This window comes from Orcinus orca, chromosome 7 (genome assembly GCF_937001465.1).
Source record: "Orcinus orca chromosome 7, mOrcOrc1.1, whole genome shotgun sequence".
In the NCBI taxonomy this organism is placed as follows: Eukaryota; Metazoa; Chordata; class Mammalia; order Artiodactyla; family Delphinidae; genus Orcinus; species Orcinus orca.
In genome coordinates this window covers 117,462,195-117,486,835 of record NC_064565.1, presented here as the reverse complement: position 1 = coordinate 117,486,835, position 24,641 = coordinate 117,462,195, and the positions used below count along the sequence as shown (strand labels likewise).

The 24,641-nt window shown below is 58.6% G+C and overlaps 1 protein-coding gene across 3 annotated transcripts in view; it reads right to left on the bottom strand.

Annotated features, from left to right (window-relative positions):
* Positions 1 to 3,079: 3,079 nt before the first annotated feature.
* Positions 3,080 to 24,641, bottom strand: part of MLPH (melanophilin) — a 42,194-nt gene continuing 20,632 nt past the window's right edge. The window contains exons 3-16 of one of the 3 annotated variants that reach the window (XM_049712398.1): positions 24,225 to 24,443; positions 23,998 to 24,110; positions 22,215 to 22,253; positions 21,526 to 21,629; positions 20,252 to 20,371; positions 19,004 to 19,208; positions 16,712 to 16,851; positions 10,951 to 11,133; positions 10,582 to 10,737; positions 9,106 to 9,198; positions 8,168 to 8,245; positions 6,607 to 6,664; positions 6,025 to 6,125; positions 3,080 to 4,525 (exon numbers count right to left, since the gene is read on the bottom strand). In XM_049712398.1, the coding sequence (XP_049568355.1) occupies positions 4,481 to 4,525; positions 6,025 to 6,125; positions 6,607 to 6,664; positions 8,168 to 8,245; positions 9,106 to 9,198; positions 10,582 to 10,737; positions 10,951 to 11,133; positions 16,712 to 16,851; positions 19,004 to 19,208; positions 20,252 to 20,371; positions 21,526 to 21,629; positions 22,215 to 22,253; positions 23,998 to 24,110; positions 24,225 to 24,443 (1,654 nt within the window). In that variant the 3' untranslated portion in view covers positions 3,080 to 4,480. Of the gene's footprint in view, positions 4,526 to 6,024; positions 6,126 to 6,606; positions 6,665 to 8,167; positions 8,246 to 9,105; positions 9,199 to 10,581; positions 10,738 to 10,950; positions 11,182 to 16,711; positions 16,852 to 19,003; positions 19,209 to 20,251; positions 20,372 to 21,525; positions 21,630 to 22,214; positions 22,254 to 23,997; positions 24,111 to 24,224; positions 24,444 to 24,641 lie in introns of all 3 variants that reach the window. The other 2 variants (XM_033424502.2, XM_033424509.2) reach the window with 2 other exon arrangements.

The window sequence follows — 24,641 nt, the reverse complement described above, 5'->3', positions numbered from 1 at the left end:
CTTTGGTGTTCCTGTAGTCCTGAGTCTGAATCCGCCTTCGCGCTACTAGCTTGGGCAAGTCTTCCGACCTTCGTGGAATTTCTACTTTTTCATTCAGAGGGCAAGCTGCTGGCACCTACCCTGCAGGGCTGTTGTGTGGATTAGAGGTCGTGACCCCTTTCGTGGCTTGGGGTCTGAATATGTCACGTCTCTAGTTTTTCTGATTAGTCATTTATGTGCTCACCAGCCCTTGTCATCAGCATCCCTCCCACATCCCAGAAAACAACAAGAGCCCTGGGGCTCCCTCAGCCTCAAAAGCTCAGCCCTGTTTCCGAAGGCAGGTGGGAGGGGTGCACAGCTGCGGCTGCTGCCACCAATGTCCCCGCTGGGAACCTGCAGTCTGGTGGTGGTGTGTCCCTTGCTGGGATGGTGCCCAGGCTGCTGCGGATGCCACAGGTGCAGGGTGGCCTTGACCTTGGGCTCGCATCACTGCTCAGTGAGGTCACGGGCCTGGCTCTCAATCCTGAAGCATTTCCACTGCGTCTGGGCGCTGGGCCCCGGGTGTCCGGTCACGGCCACTCGCTGCCCGGGCACGGACCTCCTCCCCGCCTCCTTCCCTAAACTGGCACTACTGGAGGTTTCCTTGCACAGAGTGGGTCCTCTGGCCTTGAGTGGGGAGGGAAGGAAAGAACTCGAGGGAAAGTTCCACGAAGGCTGGGGGACAAGGTGAGGCAGGCAATGCCACCAGGACGGAACGGGGGAGGCCGGGTGTCCGTGGCCCCCAGCTCTCAGGGGTGAGGTGTGAGTGTGGCCAGGCTGCGGGCAGAGTCCCACGGTCTCTGTGGAGGCTGAGCCCCGAGGGTCAGGGGGCCCATCCTGTTTGCTCCATACTCTCTTTTGGGGGCTCTGGAAGGGGGTTCCACTGACTGGTTTCTGTAAACAGATTTCCTAGTGTGACAACAGTGGGTTGAACGGTGGCTCCCAAAACTGACATCGCCATCCCAACTCCCGGAACCTGAGAATGTGACCTTACTGGGAACAGGGGCTTTGCTCAGGCAACAGGAGGGGATTGTCCTGGACAGTCCAGCTGGGCCCTAAATCCAGTGACAAGTGTCCTTGTGAGAGAAAGGCAGTGGGAGGAGACGACACAGAGAAGACGACAGACAGACGAGGAGACGACACCGACACCCCACGACACTCCACACACGTGGAGGTAGGTGGAGGCTGGAGGGATGCGGCCACAAGCCTCGGACCGCTGCAGCCCCGAGGACCTGGAAGAGGCAAAGGCCAGTTTCTCATAGAGCTTCTGGAAGGAGGGCGGCCCTGCACACACCTTGATTTTGGACTCCGGGCCCCTGTGAGAGAACACAGTTCTGCTGCTTGAAGCAGCCCAGGTTGTAGTGATCTGTTCAAGCAGCCGCAGGGCCCATCGAGGTCAGGCTGGGGGCGGTGCCCGATTCCAAGGCACAGCGTACTCGGCTTCTGCCAAGATGGTGAGTTAATGTGAGGTGCTGGCTCCTTTCACCGAACAGAATCTGCAGAAACGATTGAGTAAGAGAACAAACAATCCTAGGCTTTGAGAAGGGCCCTCAGGGAGGCCGAGAGCCGCTTGGGATGGAAGGTTTGGGGCAGTGGTGGCAGCAGCTGGGGTGGAGGGAGACTGGGGTGAAGATAAAGGGGACAAACATCATCTGGTCCTTCCACGCTGCTCAGCACTGCCTGGGGACGGTCCTTGCCAACCCTTCGAGACCAAGGTCAAGGCAGTCCTGCACCTGTGGGGTCCGCAGCCTGGACCAGGGGTCAGCACAGATTTTCCATAAGGAGCCAGACGGAAATGTTCGGGTTTGTAGCACAAAAGCAACCACAGACACAAGGAAGCATATGGACCTGGCCAGACTTGCTGACCCGGCCTGGACCGCTGGAGTGGGCAGCCTCGGGAGGGAGCAAGGGCGGAGGAGCTTTGGAGAAGAGAGAAGGGCTGCCCTGCCTGGACATCGTCGCTCCAAACCCACAGGACTGTGGGCCCCAGGCTGGGGAACTGTCTCCTCTCAAGGTTCCCAGGGGCTCAAAGGAGAAGGCAAAGGGGGCCGGCAGTGGGGTTCATGGTGACCATCCTGATGTCCTGGGCTGCCCAGGCACGGCTGACAGAGCAGCCAGTACTCCCAGGGGACATGAGTCCTGAAGTCACAACGATGGTCTCAAGAGAGCAATAACACACTGGACCGCTCGTAACACTGGCAACAAAAGCACGGCATGCATGCAACACCACAGGGTTGTAAGATAAGCTCGACGAGGGCACGAGGCGTGTGAAGCCAGATCTGACATCCTGGAAATAACCGAGCGGACATTTGGCATAAAAATGTACCCCAAATAAGGGACACAGCCGCTGATGGGACGGCAGGGCTGGGGCATACGCAGAAGTCAGAGTCGCCAGCTTTTCCCGACAGAATGTGAGGTTAAAGAGAGGGTAAAGCCTTGGCCGGAGCCCCTGGGAGCACGGAGTTGACCCGAGTGGATGCAGCAGGGTTTGGGGGTAAGATTGGAGTTCAGTAGGATGGGCTGACTTCGAGATGCCAGAGGAAGAGGCAGCTGGTCTGTGGTGGGGACCTCGGGGGGTCTGGGCTGCAATCCAGCCACAGGTGCCTAAAGCCGTGGGACCTGATGGGGATGGAAAGGAGATTCGACATCAAGGGGCCGAGAGGGGCTGAGGAACCAGCGCAGGAGCCCCGGCACCCCGGCCGCTGCCCACAAGATGGGTGCAGGTCCCTGGGCCATGCACTCCGTCCGGGGCCTTTGCAGTGCTGCAGAGAGAATGAAAGAGTGAGTGTAGCCCTGACCCTAATCGGAGACCCCAGCGAGAGGCCTTCTGAAGGAGGGACAGATGTGCTTCCAGGTTGGACGCTCTCTGAACTCAAGTCAGCAACGGAGCTAAGTGGCCACTACGGTTCCGGGGCACAAGGCCTCACGTGCCTGCTGCATCACACCCAGGGCAGTGCTGCAGGCCAGCCGGGACTGCCTCTTCCTTGACGCTAGGCACTCACACTGACTTTAGTTTACTCTGTGAATAAGGAGGGGTGTACGGAAACAAGGATGGATCCTCTTTGGCTTACTGGAATCCTTTAATCATTTTCAGCGCTGAATTAGGAGCTGACTATTTCAAGCAGCTTTCATTCTGAGAAGGAGTTTCAGAGCCATCTTTTCTGCAAATCCCAGCACAACCTGAAGCCTAGTCATTCAGAACAACTCAGATGCTGATTCGGAAAAGCGCACTGGAGCTGCCACGGGCCAGCCCGTCGATGACACGGTCTCTGCGGTGACTGTGATGCTATAGGCTCAGTGGAAACGCGAAGGGAGCTCGCGATGCAGAATCTGTAAACCATGGGTGGGGCTGTGTCCACAGTCAGTCTTCGTATCAAAGGCTCTTGGGCATCATTTATTCACCTCTTCTTTCAGTTACCACAGAACACAGACACCAAACCACTTGAGAGAGCAAACTCAAAGCTGACGCAGTCACTCTGGAACGTATTAGGGATCACAGGGGAGGCTGCCTCATGCTCGGGGCTCTGTTCCCTCCTCTGCAAAGTGCGCTGTTCCGAGGACTCAGTAAACCGGTCCCTCTGAAGCACACAGCCGTGCTCAGCGAGGGGAGACAGGGTTACTGTGCTCAAGGCGGCTGTGGAGGGGGTCCCAGCGGGCTCCCCTTCAAGCTGGATGAGCCACACAGACACCCAGACTGTCCGAGGCTGAGCAGGACTTGGAGATCCTCTGCGGACCGATGGCAAGTGGCCTCCTGGATTCCACCGCAGCGAGTGGCAGTGCCAGGCTGGGCCCCGCCCGTCCAGACTCCGCCAGTGCCTCCCGGCAGGCGGTCTGCACCTGCACCCGGGCTTTGAGCAAATGCTCACTTGCTGCCGCTGGCATGCTCTGTCCTCGACCACGGTGTCCCTTCTCCCAGCCTGTGAAGCACAGGCTGGGAACTTGCAGACTAGGTGTGTTTGTGTGAGGAGATGCAGGGGTCTATCCCTCCCTCTTATTCAGATGGACATGAGCTCAGTGACTTGTCCTGACGTCCATTCGCACCCACACACCTGCCCCGGCTCCGACAGACACAGTCAGGAGTGTACAGATGGCTGGTGCGGTCACTGACTCACCCCTTTTCCATTCTGGTCATGAAAGCAGCATAAGAAAGCCAGCAGTGAAAGGGGTAGAAGATCACTGAACAAAAGCTTCTTTGTGTCCTTCAGAAAGCTTAAACCCTAAAGGAAAGACGCGTCAGCTTAGATGTTTCTCACGGATCAGAGCAGGTGGGCAGGGGCGGCCTTGGAGGTCATCAAAGAACGTGGGTGAAGAGCTGACGGGCTGAGAACCGCTGTCAGCTCACAGATGGGGTTTCTTCTCGTTCCTCCACTGGGCTGCGTGCATTGGAAAACGCGGGGCAGGTGGAGGGACACGGAGGCCGAGGTGGAGAGAAAGGACCGGCGCCACTCCTGCTCTGTCCCGTTCAGACGAACCTCCCGTTTAAGGGCTGGTGGGTCATCACGGGTTTCTGTGAACACACATGGACACGTCAGCATGCACAGGTGGGTACACACACAGATACACAGGCGAGAGCACACGCACACTCACGCAGGCGTGGGCACAGAAATACACGGGCGAGCACAGAGGAACATGTAAACACACAGGTGTGCACACAGGTAGACACGCACTTAGCTATATGACTGTGTGTACATAAAAACATGCACGGCACGTACACAGACACACACACGGGAGAGCACACAGATGCGCACATGGGCTTGCTGGTCAGGAGGCATCAGTCAACCCCCTGCCGGGTTTTTTTTTTACTCAATCTCTTTCTGCCTGTTTCCCCAGCTATGGGTCAATGACACCAGCCCTCATCAAATGGGCTGTAAGGACGGCAAGTATGTGACAATCTAAAGCTCTGAAACACGGAAGGTGCGTTCTAATTTGAAAGCATGTAGACTTTCAAGCCCCCACTGGTGGTTTCTTATCGCCCGCCATCAGCCCCTGGGGATGGCCACACTCTGGCCACGGTTCAGGCGGCCTCTTCCGGGCTCAGGTGGGGTCTGGCAGGGAGCCTCTGCCCTCTGTCCTTTCCTGTCGTCTGGGGCGGCCTAACGCTGGCTGTATCGGACACGTGTGCCCCATCTCCCCGTCTGCCGACACAAGGCTCGCACACAATCATCAGCAATGAGTACTGTGAGAAACTTTGAAAACCCGATTAAAAACGGAGTTTGTGGAAAGAACAGAGCGGCTGCTCCGTCTTCCTGGACAGCAAAGCTGTCGACTCAGACTCTCGTAACCGGCATGAAGTCAGAATGACTGCTGGGTGGTCGCAGTGTGGACAGCTGTGGGGATGGGGGTGTTTGCACCTGACGTAGGCCACTGAGACCTCATGCCCACCCCTGGGACGTGGGCATGACTCTGGGGTCCCTAGAGGTCAGCTGTCTCTCGCCGTTGCAGCCCTGTGTCTGTGGAGTGCCATGGGCACCCAGGCAGCTGACACGCCCGTCAGAAAAGCTGGTGCTTTCAGCAGGCTCTCGTGCGGCTGCAAATACCAAGGACCGTGGTGCCAGAGAAGGGTCTGCAAGGTGCACTTCTGCGGGCATCAAGGCCATGACCCCGCTGGTCCAGCCTGATGTCCCCTGGGCTTTGGGAAGCACCTCATGTTCTTTCTGCAGAGAGCCCTCTCCCACGGAAGTCGGGGGACAGCCTTGACGCCGGCACCTGCACAGGTGGTTCAGCTGAATGACCTTTACAGCGCTGGGTGGGCAGGTGGGGCTGCGTGGGGAGTCCTCACTGCCTCATGCGCTGTCCCCGTCCCCAAGCCCAGAGCCCCCCAGGGCCAGGCGACCCCGTCACTGGTACACTGTGTACCTTTAAGAAATGTTTCTGATTTTCCTTGAGACCTTTCGCTGGTTTTACTATTCCTGTTAGTGTACCCCAATTCTTTACTCTGAAAACTTAATATCAACGTGTCAATCTGAGAGAATTTTAAAGCCGCCTCAGTGAAAAGCGAAAACGTACCGCAATGCTGTGGTTGGCGGTTTCCTTCCTGCCACTGGGGTTTCTCTGTGTCAGGGATCCGCGGGACACGGATTTCCGATCGAAAGGGTCATCATCTTTGTCTTTGAGAAGAACAGGAGGCGGGGGTGCTTATTAATCACAAACTTACCCCAAACAAGTGTCTTTGCTTCCTAAGAAATTTTAAAAGGAGCATAAAAACAAATGTGCCGTCCAGGACGAAGCTGATGTCCTCGTCACCACCAAGACATCAAGGCGGGCTAATTACGTCCTGTGTGCTCTAGAAGGTGGGGAGCTTTGCACCATTATTAGGACGATTTACATCGCAGGACAAGGAAACCACCGCTGCCACCACCGTCAACACCCTTATGTGCTTCAGGCAGCAAATTCCAGGTATCCAGACATCACGTCACTGCAACGGTCCCTGAGGGTGGCCCGAGGGCACTGGAGTGTCCTTCGGGCATCAGTGGCATGACATGCCGGGTCCCACGGGTTACGCAGAAATATGGGGCCCCGACTGGCCATTTTCACGCCCCTGAGCTCACCACCCAGGCCTGGGGGACGAGGGAAGCAGGTGACTCTTACCTTGATTTCTGGGGTGATCACTGAGCTTTCTCCTCACAGGATAGGGTACAGCCACCACCTGGAAGAAAGAAGCCATCTCTGGGCGTCAGTACCTTGCTGTAATTGTTAGGAACACTGGGGAGCTAGGTTTGGATTTCTCATCATTCCTGCAGATTCGGATTAATCAGGGCAACTCTCTTCTGTTCCTGGGCAAACTTTGAACTTTTAACAATATTAAAATGCATGCTATCAATACATTACGCAACAAATGCCGGAATATAAAAGAGCTGCTTAGCTTTCGGAGAACTGCAGCCTTGGGTGGGTACAGCGGAAAAGCCCAAGTTCCAGCCCCACAGACAGGTTCAAATCCTATCGCTACCCCTCAACCGTGACAAGGACGATTTACGTCTTCTCTCTGAACTGTCTCCTCATCTGGAAAATGGGTCAGCAGCCCCTGTACAGGATATTGGAAGATTAACTGTACCGAATACATTCTCAGCGCCCCATGGCAGCTGGGCCCCCCACCTTTCTTTCCCTGCCCCCTTCCTGTTGCTCACCTCTCTACTCTGGGCTAATTCATTCGCTGTTTTGCCTCTTCAAGGGGGAAGCTGAGAGCAAAACGGCCTGACTCCCTGGAAGTCCTGCCAACGCCTGACTCCCTGCGATTCAGCCTGGCTGGTTTTGTGGGCTGTACCAGGAGGCTGGCTGCAGACACGTTCAGGCTGGGCTTCCCGGGACAGGTCAGAGAAGACCACAGCCCTGAGAAGAGGGTCAGGGTGGGGCTGGGAGGCCGGACTGAGACCGCCTGTCGCTGGTCTGTGTGGTCTCAATCCAGTACGTCTACCTCCCCCACCCTCAGGCTCCACATTGGTGCAACAGGGGCGATATCCACACCTGCTTACCAGGTTTTCTGAACATCAAATGGAAGGATGGAAAAAAAATACCGTTTTTAACTACGAAGAGCTACCCACTGCTGTTGTCACGAGAAGCACAAATGGCTAGGTGCTCATCACAGCTCACAAGGGGCGTATCAGGCAGCAGGCAGGATCCGGAGCAGACGGCCTGCTCTGTGCGTCCCGCCCATACCCCGCGTCCATCCTTGTGCCGTTTCGCGCACACCGGCTCCCGTGCTTTGCTCCCCCGGCCGGGACCCGCGGCTCCCAGGGGAGGCCCGTCCCCGGGCCCTGGAGCCTGCTACGTCTGTGAATGTTCGTCACCCAGGACAGGGGGGCGTGGGGGGCAGTACGTGCCCAGCACCTGGCCCCTGTGATGTGCACTGTCTCCAGGGCTCTGTGTTCCTCTCAGCCAGTTCCCCTGCCTGGGGTCTGCCCGTCTCCTTCCCCTCTGCCTTCTGCCCTCTGCCCTCTGTCCCACCCTCCCACTCCCCTGGCTGGGTTTTCCTGGATTTTCCCCGACAGACACCCTATGGGGGACCAGCCTGTGAGACTTGCCAGGTTTCTAAAGTCCCAATGTTTCAGCTCCACCCCCCCCCGCCCCCTCCGTACTTGTCACGCTTCTGGAAAAGTCGGGCCAACCGTTCACCCGCTTCCAGCCTCTCGAGCTTGGATGTAGTAACACGTACCTCGACCTCATCCGAAGGGTCTGCACGCGCATCCTTAGGACTCCGGCCCAACTTCCCAACAAGCTGGGGAAGAAATACCTGGAGAACAGGGAAGGAGCCTGTGCTTAGGACTGCTCGTCTGACCTCCTGCCACGGGGCGGGCGGGCAGGACACACGGAGGGTGTTCTCTTTAGTCCTCGGTCTAGAAGGCCGGGACGGCACGGCAACACCCACAGAGCACACACCACTCCAGGGCTCTGCGCCCAGGGCTGCCGGGTTTAGCAAATTAAAGTACAGAACGCCCAGTTGGCTTTGAACTTCAGATAAACAATGATCAAATTTTTTTAGTATAAGTATGTCCCAGATATTGCACGGGGTATACTTATACTAGAAGATGACTTGCTGTGAATCTGAAATTCAGATTTGATTGGGCATCCCGGCAGCCGCATCTGGGACTCCCCTAAGAGCATTTATCATCCTTCTGCCAGATTTCCTCATACTGTGATCTGTCTGGAGACTCCCGACTTGAATCGGGGGGAAGGATGTTGGCCTCAGGTCTCTGTCGTGGACGGGTCCCCATCCTGCTACCGTCACACCGCCTTGCAAAGCGCTTTGATGAAGGCCGCCAACACGAGGTGCTGTCCAGCCTGCTTCCTTTGGACTTTAAAGCGCGCGCGCGCGCGCGTGTGTGTGTGTGCGTGTGTGTGTGTGTGTGTACCACGTGGCTGTGTTTCCAATTCTCATGCAGGAGCTGACGGTCCCCCCATATAGCACTCTTTTCCGTTAGAAACAACACTAGCAAACGAAAAGGAATCCCAGCGCAGCCCACAGGTCACTGATTGCAGGAACACGAGGCTGGCAGATGGAGGAGGAGGGCGGCAGCTGCCCCGGGGGCTCTCACTGCCAGGCCCCGGGCTGCCCTGTGCTCCTGGCCAGGGCCCTGCGGCCCCTCCACTCACCGGGAGGCTGGATTTCTTCCGGGGCTTTGCCGAGGTCCGCACAGTGAGCCCTGCCGCCTGCAAGGCTGCAATCCTGTACTTGATATCTGACACCTGGGGGAACCACAGACAGACAGACAGACAGATGTCACTTGGACTTCCTTTCAACGTCACAGGACAGGAGGAGCTGCTGCCCCCGAATCACCGATTTCATTATGCTTCCCCTAAGATGGGTGACCCGCCCAGGGCCACTTCCTGGGCGCCCCATTTCCATCCGTCTTCCACGGCTGTCGGGAGGGTCACCCCCAAGCGGGGGAGGGGCTCCATACATTTTCTGGGGGCTCATCCATGAGGGATTGAGGGAGGGGTAGTGACGGGGGGAGAGCTGAAGGCAGAGGCTTCTGGGAACAGGAACCGGGCCCCCTTCAGGTCCGTCCAGATCCTCCCACAGCCCCCAACCCTTCTCACGGTCCTTGGGGCTCTCTGGAATCTGCTCTCCTCCCAGACACTCCCCTTCTCATTCCCTGGGCTCTGGCGCAGGGCTCCACTGCGGATCCCCGAACACGCCGAATTCGACACGGCCTCGGGGCCTTCGCCCGGCTGCCTTCTTGTATTATCCCTTCCCGACCACCCTTCGAGGCAGCCCCATCCGAGCGCTCCCTGGGGCTACCCTCTCCTCAGTCTCGTCGACTTGTTCTGTCTCCTCCCACTAGAAGCACAAGCTCCAGGAAAGCAGGGGCTTGCCCTGAGGTGCTCATAGCTGCACCTTTTGTGTCTACACAATGCCCGCCGTACTTGGGATCCCGACTGAGAACGGTTGGCTCCATAGGAAGGAATAAATGAATGCAAAGTTCTCAGGCTCACTTGCGCCCCCTAAGGTGCACGGCCTGGGGAGGAGCCCTTCCTCCTTGGGGACGGAAGGGCACTTGCTGAAGAGAAAAGAAGCTGGAATGAATGGACAGTGGGTGCTGGGTCCCCTGCACTCGGACGGGCAGACCTCCTCTCCTCTGGGGTCAGCAGGGGGAGGGCAGAGTAGAGCCCAATCACCTTGACTGTCTCTGGGAGACCCTGGCTCTGTCCTTTGACCTTTGCACACCACTAACACACCTCCTACCCTAACTCAAGCCCGGGACCCAAGTTTACAGGATGACCCTCGGTCAGAGTCTGGTCCTGAGCCCCGGGGCTGTCCTAAAATCTAAGCCTGCTTCTGGAGAAGCCCTCCTCATGGGGCAGGGAGGGGTAAGTGTCAGCATCTTCCTTCCGTGGCTGAAAACGCCGCCTGTCCCTTGCCAACCTAAAAGGGAAATGGGCAGGGGTGGGGTGCAGGGCGTGGCGTGGACAGTGATTCCACGGAAAGCCCCAGGAGCCTGTCCTGGAGCCGACAACGTGGGCTCCCTGTGTGTGAGCCCTTCGGGGGGCTGACCACCCTTGCCAGGCCTCCAGGGCCCCCACTATCTATCTGGGGGAGCCGCCTGCTCCCGGGGCCGCCGGGGCTACCTCGCTCTCTGTCCGCTGCACCTGAGAGGCCGTGGCGGCCACTCTGTCCTCCAGCTGCGACAGCTCCTCGTCTGTGGTCCTGCTGGGCTGCATGGGGTCCTGGGGGCCCCGGGCCCCCTTCTCCCGGCTGGGCGCCTGGCCTGCAGCCGTGCACACCTAGGAGAGGGAAGCGCCGCACGTGACCACCAGCGGGGGAGACCGCAGGGCTCGCCCCAACGCACGTCCCATCCTGAAGGTGCCCCTTTCGCTCCGCCAGGAGCTGCCTGGCCAGCCGGGCAGCCCGCGGTGGGGCGCCGTGTGCAGCTGGGGCCAGGCCCCCCCGGCCCCGCCTCCGAGCGTGTGCTGCCGGGGTCGCTCAGGCAGCCTCACCTCCGGGGCGGCCCCGCGGGGGTCCTCGATGAGGACGCTGCTGCCCTGCTCCGCCCCTCCGTCCTTGCCCTCCTCCTCGGATGAGGCCCGCTGGTCACCGGCGCGGCTGATCAAGGCCTCCAGTCTTCTCCTTAGGGCCGCCTCTTCCATGTCGGCGCCCGTGGGCTTGCTGCCAACTGGACACTGAGATGGACGAGTGGCTGATCTCAGCCGGTCGGTCACCTGGAAGCGCTGAAAGCAGAAGCAGGGCTCCGGAAAGCACCGGCCCCCAGCACCCCGGGGGCTTGGCCAGAGCTGCGGCCTCATCTACGCCCCACACGAGCTCGGCCAAGGGGCCCGCGCCGCCTGTGCTCCAGAACCAGGCCCCAAAGGGTGGGATGTTCCTGGCGATCCTAACAGCACCCAGGCCACCCGAGACGCACCATTTTTCAACTTCTCTCTGTTCCCAAACTGGGTCCCCAAGCCACTTCCTAGGGTTTAAGCATCCTCATGGCGCCAAACCAAGACCTCAGCCCGGACTGTCTGCATCCGCCAGCTGAGGCCACGGGGTGCTGACAAGTCTGTTCTGGGGGTTTTTCTCGGTCCCCCCGTGATAAGACTGAAGTACACGACGGCCGTGTGGCCTCAGCCTCACCCGAGGGCTCGGGGGTGGTCCTGAACTTGCATAAACGCTACAGCACTCATGTCCACTGTCCACGCTATGTCGCTGTGTACCAGGCTCTGTGTCCACGGTCTCTCCCACGAGCCTCCTGTTGGCTTTGCAAAGGAATCATACTCCTAGACGCGGGTCTGGAGCTGACTGAGAAGTGTCTACAGTGTACTTGTGACTCTTGGAAAACTGCAAAGTTGTGTGAACCTCTCAGTGATGTTTTCCATGACACAGTGAGTAGCACCCTTTACCACTCACCCCTTCCTGAATCTAGCGCCAGGGAAGTTTGTCACCCAGGGTGGACTTGGAGGAGATTCATACAGCCCAGGATATCTATTTATCTGCCTTGGCTGGTGAGAAACTCAGAGCTAAACAGTGCTCATTTCTGGAAATCTCTTCTCCAGAGTTTAGCTAGGCCTCTGTTTCTTAAAATTATTTTTCAGGGTTGTATTCTTTTTTTTTTTTTCGTTATGCAGGCCTCTCACTGCTGTGGCCTCTCCCGTTGCGGAGCACAGGCTCCGGATGCGCAGCGGCCATGGCTCATGGGCCCCAGCTGCTCCGTGGCATGTGGGATCCTCCCGGACTAGGGCACGAACCCATGCCCCCTGCATTGGCAGGCGGACTCTCAACCACTGCGCCACCAGGGAAGCCCCAGGGTTGTATTCTTTGGTCATAATTTTCTAAGTCTCTATAAGGGGGTGGGAGTCCCTCATTGATTCCAGCTCTTACCCTAATTCTACAGGTGGGGAAAGGATGCTCAGAGCCCCTACTTTGCCCGGCCTCACTCAGTAAGCATCATACCAGGGCCTAGACTGCAGTAAGCTCTGGCTGCCACCCCTACGCCCACAGCTACCCGGCTGTCTGTCTGTCTCTCAGACGCACATGTGCACATGCACTCGCATTAGACCAAGGGTTCCGTTCCATTCACTCCCCAGAAGGTGGCCCCTGTGCGCTGGGTACACCCTCACACACAGGGTGGGCAGGAGACCCCTGCCCGCTCCAACGGCCTGGACCCCCAGGCCGGATACTGCAGGACCAAGCGAGGTCCCCAGGTCTTCGCTGCTCTGACTTCCCAGCCCCTCTCTCGTTACATCCGCACCAAAGGCTGCTCACCTGCGCCCCTCTGAGTTCTGCACCTGTGGCTGGGCCCACAGATGCCCAGGCTCCGAGCACAGCAGACTGCAGGGGCCTGGAGGGGGCAGACGCCCCCCCCCCACCCCCGCTGTAGCACAGCGGACGGCAGGGGCCTGGAGGGGCAGACGCCCGCCCCCCTCAGCTGTAGCACAGCGGACAGCAGGGGCCTGGATGGGGCAGACGCCCCCCACCCTCAGCTGTAGCACAGCGGATGGCAGGGGCCTGGAGGGGCAGATGCCTGCCCCCCGTCAGCTGTAGCACAGCGGACAGCAGGGGCGTGGAGGGGGCAGACGCCCACCCCCACCAGCTGTAGCACAGCGGACGGCAGGGGCCTGGAGGGGGCAGACGCCCGCCCCCCCCTCAGCTGTACGGTGGAAACCCGTTCAGCTCTCTGAGCCCCATGCATGAGCTCCCAATCGAGAGTCTTCCTTGCAAAGCCCGTGTTGGTGCCTCAACCTCTCTTAACAAAGGGGCTTCAGCGGGTCAGCAGGCGGTCCCCGGCTGACATGTACTTGTTCCGCTCAGAGATCTGCAGCAGAGGGAGGGATTCAGTGGCTGGAGGACAGAGCCACTCCGGCCAGCAGGACACTGGCACCTACCACCTCGGGAGCACCAAATTCCCAAGCAGTGGAAGGAAAGGCCAGGCCACCATTCGTCATGTGCCCTGGGAAGGTAACTGTGAGGCCCATTTTCTGACAGCCGGGGTTCTGGAACGCCAAGCAGAAGCTGGGAGCGGTACCAGAAGTGGAGGCGGGGGCCGTTGGGAGGATGAATAAAGAAGGGCAGGTGACACATTCAGCGTCACTGCCGTGGCGCAGCCATTGTCACTGCTGAACCTGAGGTGCACAGGAAGGTGTGAATTGATTATGCCAGGCTGCTCAAACTAGAAGTCAAGAGCCCCGGGTCAGCGTGGGCCAGGAGGCCTGCCAGGTGATGACCTGAAAGTGCGACTGGCTCATACCTTGAGTCACCAGCTCTTGAGTCACCGGAGTCTATTAACTCCCAGGCCAGGAAATGAGAAAATCAATTCTCCTGTTTTCTTCCAAGCCCGGCAGATGCATCTGGCCTGCCATTATCTCCTCTGTGGTCCACCTTGTTTTAAAAGAGGGAGATGGCTCCAGCAGGCTGGTAAGACGCTTTTGCATTGTTCCGCAGGTAATTAGTTTGATCTTCACAGCACCGAGGGCTCTGAGTGGGCAAATCTGCCCAGAGAAGAACACAAGCTGAGAAGCGTCAACACGAGGGTTTCGGCGGGAGCGGCCCCAGCCTCTAGTGGCTGCTGGTAACTGAGACCAGCTGTGGGCGCACTCATGGCACCTGAGAGGCAGCGATCAATACCTGGGAGGGGGACGCTCAGCAGACAGTCGTGTGTCCCCGGGGAGTGTGGTGGGCATGAACCCACGGCAGGAGAATAAGAGCTGACCCAACCAGGGTCCGGCACCGGCACAGTGAAGTACCACCTCCAGAGCGAAAGAGAAGGAAAGCATCCCACGACAAGAACTCGGAAAGTTCTCGTCCTGACGGAGGAGGGACACGAGCTGGGGGCAGCACAGAGCCGTGGAGAGACCACAGCCCTCGGAACGGGAGGTGAGCTGCGGGCTGGTGGTTTTCTCTGAGCAAGAGAGCCTGTCCGCATGCCGCCAGGACAGCCTGGACGCGTCCCGGTTTTCCATCTGGGATCAAGAGCCGTTGGCCCCGTGTAGACACCCCCAGGGAACACCTGTCTCTCAGGTGCTCAGGGGCCCAAAGCTGCTCGTGCCCCTCCCTTCGGCCCAAAGCGGGAGCCGCTCTGTCCCGTGTGAGCTCCGTCCAGGTAAATTACATGCTATCTGGACGCACGGACGGCAACTTGGAATGAACTTCCGGTGTTTCCAACACGTTTGCAGCAAAACCCAGATTTACAATTTAGGAATGCAGTGCAGACAGAGGAGGAAAATGAGCGACTGTAGTTTGGCACCGGTGAGGTTTTCGTGGGGAAACCGAGTCAGTGTCTTTAGCCTGCGCTCTTGGGGCACCAGGGGCTCACTACCCACCACTTGGGACAGGGTGCGTGCCAGGGCTCCGTTTCCTGCACCTCCTTGATCTCAGCCCCTTGGAAGCATCCGTCCTTGGTACCACGTGCTGTGCTCTCTCTGGCCTCCCTCTCAGCATGAGTGATTATTTATAGAAAGTCTTTGCTGACTATCCCTCACCCAGAAAGTCCTGACCGCGAGTACAGATGCGAAGACAGGCAACAGGTCAGGGGAGGACCATTCAGACGGACCCCAATAGTACATTATTCTCAAGAACTCTCGAATCCCCAAGGCATGTCTGTGAGTCCTGTAAGAGTCGGCCCTGGGTCTTCCCCGATGCACAGGGACGCTACTGCCCTCTGGAGGCCGCTCTTTACACTGCCTGATTCCCTTTTCACAAAGATGCAGGTGAAGTCAGTGGAAGTAAATGAAGTCAAGAGAAAGAAATGAAGAAGAATTCCAGAGACAAGATACAAGCATGAAACAGAGTAATTTTCAAGGAGGCATAAAGGATGACTGGTGTCAGTAGGACTAAATACCGGGATATGTGTTTTACTGAACGTCACTAAAGCTGCTAAATTAAAAACTTGCTGAAAATAGACAATTTAATTCTAGTCTTTATCCCATTGTCTTCTGGCCTGGACACTGGGAACTTCTCTGCCAGTGGTGGTTCTGCCACCCAGGGAGGTCTCTGTCTCTGCCCTGGGGAGGTCTCTGTCTCTGCCCTGGGGAGGTCTCTGTCTCTGCCCTGGGGAGGTCTCTGCCCTGGGGAGGTCTCTGTCTCTGCCCTGGGGAGGTCTCCGTCCTGGCCGCACTGGCCCTCCACCATCATCCCGCAGCCTTCCCAGGGGCCAAGCCAGTCACTCCCTGGTCTGAATCAAAGGACACTTCCTTGCATCAGCATCTCCCCTATTGTTCCATAAAAGAAGAGTGAGCCCCTGGGTTGAATGGCAGAGAGCGGGGTCTTCACTGCAGGCCTCCTGAGGGCCTTTCGTGCCCTGCTGTGCTCAGGGCAAAGGGTCAGTGGCTTCTCTCAGAGACGGAGGTCGGAGCAGGAGGTGCGTCCAGCCCCGGGGTCGGGCCATGCTGCCGGGTGATATTATAGGAAAGAGAGCCAGCTGGGCCTGCGGGCACTGACTCTGCAGAGGGAGACGCAGAGTTTAAAAACTCCACGCTTCTGCCCTGTTGACATTTTAGATCAATTTTAGAACAACAAAAAAACCTCCCAAAACAAATAACAAAACACCTGACACTGGTTCACCAGAAAGCCATGCGAAGAAAGGCACCTTCTTGGCCTTCCCTGGTGGCGCAGTGGTTGAGAGTCTGCCTGCCGATGCAGGGGACGCGGGTTCGTGCCCCAGTCCGGGAAGATCCCACATGCCGCGGAGCGGCTGGGCCCGTGAGCCATGGCCGCTGAGCCTGCGTGTCCGGAGCCTGTGCTCCGCAACGGGAGAGGCCACAGCAGTGAGAGGCCCGCATACCACAAAAAAAAAAAAAAAAAGAAAAAGAAAGGCACCTTCTACAAGTCAGGCGCTCCTCTTCGCAGATCATTCACTTCCGGAGCACAGCTGTGAAGGGACTGAGGCTGGAAGGGCCCCTAACCTGTTCTAGGTCAGCTTAGACCGAGGAAGGGCCCCCCCAACGTCCGAGCCCGGGAAGGGTGAGCCCCGGGCAGATCAGAGGGGGAAGCGGGTGCGGACGGAAGCAGAGGGCTCAGCAAAGGCCCGGCCCGCTGGCAGCCCTGCTTGTTATCCCCAAGGCCCTGGAGAGCATCTGTAGCCTGTGGCTGCAGCGCTGGACCACACCCCTCGTCCCAGGGCTTCTGACATTGCACATCTCTGTTGAGCAGGCTTGTGCAGTTTAATAGTTTTGAAGTACTTTTAATTTCTCAGCAATGAACTGATGTTAAGGTAAAAAGGCACCACCCAAAGAAGCAACTAGAATGCATTCTTTCCGGCCGCCTTACCTGCTTCTCAGACAAGGTCTGGCCTCTCCGTCTGGGATGGTGAGAGGCCACCCTCTGAGCCCAGACGCTTTCTTCATCTGAGGTGTCCACGTCGGCCAGATAGTGGGATGGGAGCTGCTCATTCCAGAGGACATTTGTTCCTTTGGAGGAAGAGTGGGTTTGGATTATTTGGAGTGAAAAGCTGAAAGCCAATGGGCATTTTCTCCAATGAAGAGAAATCAGAAATCGAAGAAAACGGAGACATGATTCTACTCCATTGATATTATGGGGCTGAGATTCCTAAACCAAAGTAAGAATGGAACAGAGTCCACGGTCCCACGCTCGGAATTTCAGGAGCAGAAGCCCCTGCCCCGCCAGCACTCGCCGGGGGGCTCCAGGGTAGGAAAGCCAGGTGGGCAAAGCAAATGTCATATAATTCTATCACATGGACTTCCACGCGCCTCGGGTGTGGCAGACACGCGTCCCGGGAAGTTTCCACGAGTGGAGGGGACTTTGGGGAGTCTTTCCACATTGGTCACCGGGGACTGCTTTTCCTGCCAGCCTAGTGATTCGCAGACTCTCGTGGGCACGGGTCACCTACGGTGGGGCCTGAGACGCTTATTCCTGGGCTCTGTTGGTGGAAGAGCCCCATGTTCTCACCAGAAAGTACCCCCAGAGCTCCAGGTTGGCCTGGAGGGCACCACATCCAGCCGTGCCGGGAGGGGGAGGGCTTGACCCTCCCGTGGGGCGCCCCACAGGGGCCAGGGTCCCAGGAATCAGCTGCACAAGCTGTTTCTGTGCTTGACGTGCAGCCGGCCACGTGGCCCTGCCAGCACCCTGAACGACCTGGGGGCAAGGCCCTGAGCTCCAGCTGAGACTCTGGCCCCGTGGACACTGTGGTTTCAGCCTGGGAGACGTGCGCTAATGACCTGGCGATGCCGTGTTGGATGCCTGGCCCCCGTGAGCTCATAGATGTGTGTTGTTTTAAGCTGGTAAGTTTGTGATAGGTCGTTATGTCTCAAGGGCTAACAGATGCAACCATCCCATTCAGAGGCCACAACAGTGCGCTGAGTTAGGCACTAACCCTATTTTACAACGAGGAAACCGAGGCACGGCGGTTCAGAGGTTTGTTCAAGCACACACCACACGCCTTTATACCGCAGACCTTGTAGCTTGTCTGATGCACTATTAAGAGACAACACTGCCAATCTATCTCCAACACACTCTCTTCTACCACACTCGCTGTAAGACGCTCCCAATTTGAGACGAGGTGACAAATGTGTCTTAGAATCAATGAAATCGGGTGGTGAGTTGGTCGAAAGAGCTGGGCTTGAAACTCAGAGCTGCCTGTCTCCCAGGCGCATTTCCCAGCTCGATACTGTCTGTCTCAGCTTCTCCCTCTCCCCGCTGCCACCCCATCCACGTGCCGGGGTTGATTAGGGACACTGGGAGGAAATGCGTGTGTCCGAGTCTTCATCCTGTGACTTGGTCGATGTAGATTCGTTTACTGATTGTTTATGGGGAAGTAAAGCTGCCCTCCCGCTGCCCCCAGACGCCTCCAGGATCCTAACGGGCGTGTGAATCATGAGCTTACAGTCCCTATAATATAATGAAAAGGGAAAATGGAAAGCCGGCCCACTTCCTGGCAGACGGCATCTTAACCACCTTTGCCCGGCAGCTGGTCCCACGCTGCAGCCACGTGGGAGCAGGTCGGTGGGAAGCAGCCCGTGCTGCTTCTGGGGTCTCATCTGCTCCTTCATCACTAGGGTACCTGAACCCCGGACCCCAGTGCACACTCCCCCAGGGCCCAGGAACAGACAGTGATTCAGGATTTCATCAGGAAGCTGACTGTCGACAACAAAATTAAACTGAGGATTTAAACTAGGGTCTCAGCACTTAGGGACCTCCTGAGTCATAGCTGGAAGGGAGGTGGCGCCCCAGGTTTGGAACTGCCCTGTCCTGTGGTTAAGGTGGTCGGTCTAGGTGGCCCGTGATCCTATCATCTCAGGGACACCTGCACGTCCCTACCCCAGTCCTGCTCGATGTCCCCCCATCCAAGGTGGCAATGAGCTGTGTGGCCAAGGCAGGCGTCAATGTTGGTACTTCTGAGTGTTACCAGGGAAGCGTGCAGCCAGGGGAGCAGGGGTTGATGGCGTGTGCCAGGACTGCCCATGCTGAACAGTCATAGTGAAGAAGGGGCTACGCACTGTAAACCAGTCAGGGGCTGGCACAGATCGGGGTGGTGGGGCAGGCCGCCAGCGACCCTCTCCTCCACGCAGAGCCTGTGCGGAACACGGTGGTCAGGGCACCTACCAGGTGTCGCAGTCGTCCCCGGGGCCGTCGTGCAAGACTCTCCTGGCAGGCAGAGCTCAGCGAGGGCGTCTGGTCCGGCAGGCGAGAGGCTGGCCATCTGCCCTTCTGGACGGGGGTGGCACCCAGAGGCCCTGGCAGCAGCCTCATCCACGACCACGGGCTCCTGGGCGGTGGTCTCCTCCGCGCAGGGCTCACCTGTGAGGGCCTGAGCACATGGGGCCTGTTGGCAGGTTTTACTGGGAAAGGGCAGCTCCTTGGAATGTGGGTCTTTCCCGTCCAAGTCTTGAGGGTTTCCAGGCATCATCTGACCAACTGAACACTGGACACCCATCCTCTCTGCTCCTGGAGACTCAATGCCCTTTCATTTCAAAGGGCTCCGGACTTGCCGCTGGAGCAGGACCCGTGGCCCAAAGACCTTTCGGGTGCTGGCTCCCAGCTCCCTGCTCTGTTGCGCCCCCGCCCGCAGGCGTCTGCAGATCAGCCCCGGAAGACCGAGCCTGGCCCCAGCTCTGGGCTGGTGCCATTTGAGCCCGGGCACTGAGATGTCAGGGCTCCAGCCGCGGGCGTCCTCGCTCTGGGGCTCGTGCCCCAGCTGCCCGTGCTGTGTGTGATGGTCCTGTGTGTGCCGGGCTCAGCCTCTAGTGCCTTTGGAAAGGGATCCTGTGAGGCTGAGAGGATCAGCCCTTGTCCAGGTGAGGCGAGGGGATGGAGCCTCACGCAGGGTCCCCAGGCCAAGGGCACACAGCTAGGGAGCAGTGACTACATGGCCGGTTCTCCTGGGCGGCCCCCGTGGAGGCCGCGTGTCCTGGTGTAAGTATTAACGGCAGCCTGTTCTGCCCACAAGGCTATCCTTGTCTGGGCGATGAAGCAGAGGGACCCCAGTGATGAGCTGCAGTGAGTGCAGGCACATGCTGGGCCCTGTCCGACCCCAGGGCGATGCTGTTCCTCTGCCCTCGCTCTTGAGTCTCGGGGGTTCTGCATTCATACGGGGACAGGCACCCGCCCCGAAGGCCCCAGGGCCCTGACTCATTTGCCCCGCACGCCACTTCTCCGAGCAGCCGACCCCATCTCTCCAGGGACCGGAGGGTGTGATGTTTCTATGCCCCCCACCCCAGCTGTCCCCCTTCCTGTGATGCCCCCATGGCCATCAGACTGTTTCCCAGAATGCTCTCCCCCCACCTGGGGCCTGAAAACCTGTCGCCCAGGTTATCCTGGGATGGCCGGGGGCAGAAAAGAGAGCCCACTGACCTGCGGGTTGTCCGCGGCCACAGAGACCAAGGAGAGGCTTGGGGGGTGCCCGCGGGACGGAGTGGAGTCGTCAGAGTCTGCCTCGAAGTCCAAGCTGTGAACGGGGAGGACGCGCTTTTTCTGAGCAGGAAGGGATGCGGGAAAGAGGAGACAGAGGGTCAGCCTGACTGTGAGGGCCACACGCCCTCGCCTCGGGCAGCGGGGAGGGCATCTCCAAGGGCACAGCCACCATCTGCGGTGGCGCCGGGGGCCGCCCAGAGCCCCCCACCCATCACAGGCTCTGCATCCCCAGCGCCTCTTAGAAGAGCAGAAGGAATCGTCCGCTCAGCCCCCGACGGGCACACGGCTGCACACGGCCCAGCAGTGCCGCCCTGGGGGGCAGGCAGGCTTCTCCGGGCCGACGGGTGCTTCTCACCCCTCACACTTTAGCCAATGAGGGGTGCCCAGCGCGGGGAAGCAGAGCGGGGAGGGGGCTCCAGAGGGCTCCATCATCTTTAGATGCAAGAGCAGAGTTTATTCCGAATCCTTCCCTCATGATGGTTTCCATCCTTTAAACGTATCGTGTAGGGAATATTCAACACTGGAGAGTACTCGCTGAGCTTAGTCAACGAGACATATAGAATTTTCTCATGAAAAGATGCCTATGGTCCCCGGGGACCAGCCGCGCAGACCAGCCGGCGTGGTTCTCAGAGACCCTGTCGCTCTCCAAGGGGCTCCAGCCAACATCACCGCCCGCCCCGCCCCTCCCCTCCCTCCTGCTGCCCTTCTGTCAACCTGCCCAGAAACCCCGGGGATTACTTTGCTCGTCTTTATCACCAAAAATAAGTTAAAATATAAGTGAAAGCAGAAGCAGACACCAATAAAAAACAAGGCTCACGGCCGGCTATAAACAAAAGCAAGGACGTTCACAGAGGAAAGCCGGAGGGGGTTCGCTTCCCTGAAAGGTGCAAAGGCTGTTTCCGGGGGACACCAGTGCCCTCACGACCACGTGCCCGGAGGACGCTGGCCGGATGTCCAGGCAGGGCTGGAGGTCCAGGAAGGTCTCTCTGCAGGCCCCGCTCCCCTGCAGCTTGCTCTGGGGTTTCCTATGGAGAGACCTGTGCCGAGAGCACACTGCTGCTTGGTGCTCAGTGATCTCAGAGGCTGCGGGGCACGGCGGACGCAGGCGGCTCTTCGTGCTCCCGGCCCGCGGAGTGATGGAGAGCCTGAGATTCTCAGGACATCGGAATCCGAGCCTCCAGCATCAGGGAGGGCGGGGCTGGGGGAAGACTTACTTTGCTTCCAACGGGCTGGGCCTGGGCCCCTGTGTCCTGTTCTCTGTCCTCATCCGTGTGCTCGCTGTCTCCACTTCTCCCTCCGGGGCCTGGCTCAGGCCCACCTGCAGTGGACGCCTGCATGACTCCACCAGGACAAGACCATCCGTCCATCCGCCCACCCACCCCTCCATCTGCTGTGAAGCGGCCAGGCAAGGCCCTCTACTGGCCTCCCAAAGACCTATCTGAGCATCAGGTAGAGCTGGTCTGAATCACAGCAGAAGACGAATACTCTGCATCCACTTCACCAATGGTCACCTTCACTGGCCGCTTCCTAAGCAGTCTGAAGACACCGCAGTGTGTGGGTGAAGCAGGCCTGGAGCTAAGTCGCCTTTTCCCAAACTAACCTCTTCACTTTCAGTCTCATTTCACTTGCTTCTCAGCCCCGGGCCTCCCTCCCCTCCCTTCTCTGCCCCCCCAGGACGTCTTTTTCACCTGAGCCCCCAGGTCTGTCCCCCGACCCTCAGCACAGCCTCATTCTTCCCTCTTTCCCCCCAGTCACACTGGCCTGGCCGGTGTTCCGTTCCCTCAGGTCACTACAAAGAGTGATGCAGTGCATTCTGGGGTTTTAGTCTGGAAGCCCCATGGACCATCCACCTTCCTCGGGGGCCAGGGGCACCCCGGCATCCTTGTGAGCACAAAAGACTTACTGCTGACGTCAGGTGAGCGCAGCACTTGGTCAGGTAAACTTACAGCCGAAGAAAAGCACTCAGCAGAGACCCCAGCGGCCCTCACCAGCTACCCCCCTGCGTTAGGCCCTGCCTGGACCAGCTTTTGAAACATTAACTTGAATCACTTCTTCTTCTTTTTTACGTTTGACTACTTCGTTTTAGAGGTACAATTCTCCCGATTTTGTGCTCTTTCCGTGTGCCCTTTCTTGGCCTGCTGCATTCACAGGTACCAGCAGGGAGAATGCAGCCCCTGGACCATCACCCCACCCGAGACCTGCCTCACTGGGTCCGCAGCAGCGGCTGCAATCAGATTTTTTGTTGCCCCCCAGTGCCACCTCCTGGCCCTCGGTGGTGACAGTTCTGAACTGGCCGCTTCTGGGTGGCAGCCAGCTCTGCAACCTGGCTGGGCGCCAGAATCCCCGTGACCTTTTACCTAACGCAGATTCCTGAGCCCACCCCAATCCCTAGAAATCAGAACCTCCCGGGGCCAGGACCAGGTCCTCAGCGTTGTGACGTGGCCTGTGGTTTCCCACCGTGAACGGGGCCTCCGGCGTTGAGATTCTCAGACGCTTCGCGGTGTGGCTTTTCCCGTGCTACCTGTGGTTCCCACACCTGAGCCCTGCGGCGGCGGTGAGACCACACTCCTGCTGCAGGAAGATCCCTCAGCGGGCTCCCGGCCGGCCGAGCGGGCACGGGGTCGCGGGTGCATGCGGCTGTGGGATTTACTGATAGGCTCCAACTGAGACAGAAATATCGGCCACGATCCTGGTGAGGATCCTGGTGAGGAGGTGGGGAAAACTCCCGAAGAATAGGGTGACGGTGCCCCCCACCCCACCGTGTCACCAGGACACTCCTAGTGACGCCAGCGGTCTCAGCACGGTTATCAGGAGAGCCACTTTTACTCTTACAAATGTCCTGGTTTCGATGATTTATCACATGCCCCCTGCACCCCCGGCCCAAGGAAGCCCCCTACCCCCGCGGTCTGTTGCTCCAGGTGCCAAAAGCCATCACAGGTGAGGAAGCCTCTCGGTGGTCTTTCCTGAATTCAACAGCGTGCTAAGACTGCTCAGAAACACCTGTGCCAGGCCCAGTGCGTGTGCCCATGCCCTGAGGGTGGCTATGCCTGCCTCCTGCATCTGCCTATCAACGTGGGGCTTTACGGGGCCCGAGACACAAGTAAGGCGCCTCTCCAGAAGGCCTGGGGGAGACGCCCAGGCTGGCGCACAGTGAGGACACCCCCAATCCCAGAAGCACCGCCTCCGCTCGGGACGTGCAGGAGCTCCAGACCCCGGGGCATTCTCCTCGGTGCTCCAGATGGATACGGTCAAGACACCGAGCCCCCAGATACTGGCCTGACAGGCCGTCACAGCCCAAAGGTCTGGCCAGGTGTTGGCAGAGCCTGGGACTCAGGTGACAGGGACAAGGCAAGAGCTTCCCGAAAACACCGCTCAGTTCTCTCCGTTCAAGTTCAGGAGACACTTCTAAGCTCAGGCAATCTCACGTCCTTCCCCCGACATATCCCTCTACCCCCATGGCTTCAAGGTGGACAACACAGGTGAGCACAGGTTTAGTGCAAGAACACTGTCTGGACCTCAAGTTCTTCATGGAATAAATACTTGGATTCAAAATATTAAAACAAACGATCGAGCTACAGCCCATCTCTTATGTCTTGATGATCTCATCAGACTCACGGGGAATGTTTGCTGAAAAGACAGAGTCTGGGCCCCATACTGGATGCCTGGGGAAGAGGCTCACTCCTTACCTGCTCCCTGCAGCCTCCCGCAGAGGGACCGCGCTATCTGGGCCCCCCCGGAGTGCTGGAAGCGGGCTCTCACGTGCCTGTAGTACCACTCCAGGGAGCCCCTCTTCACCAGCCTGCAGAGACACAGAGCTCAGGCCCGGGCGGGGCGGCACACACCCCCGTGTCCTGGAAGGGGCAGGCCGGGCCCCCCGCCGGCAGGGCCACTTGATCTCCAGGTCCCGGCTCACCTGGCCAGGTGGCAGGGGTCGCAGAGCCAGCCCTGCTCCTCCGGGTTGTGGCCGCAGCCTTTGCAGGTGAAGAGGCCGCAGTCTAGGCATTGCCTCTTGGGGGTCTCAAGGAGCCGGTAGGGCTGCAGGCAGCGGGCGCAGTGGGTGTTGCTCAGGTGGGCCGTGTCTGAAAGCAGCTCCCTCTTGGAGTTTTCCTTCTTAATCTTGCCTTTCAAACCCCTGAATTGGAAACAAGAAAATATCGGATGCCTTGTTTCTGCAACAGGCTTTAAATTCAAGGGCACGTGCGTGCGCGCGCGCGCGCGCACACACACACACACACACACACACACACACACACACAGACTCTCAGATGCAGAAAACAGTGACCCAAAGTCAGGTAGCACCATGACTTTCTTTCATTGCTAAAGGGCTGCG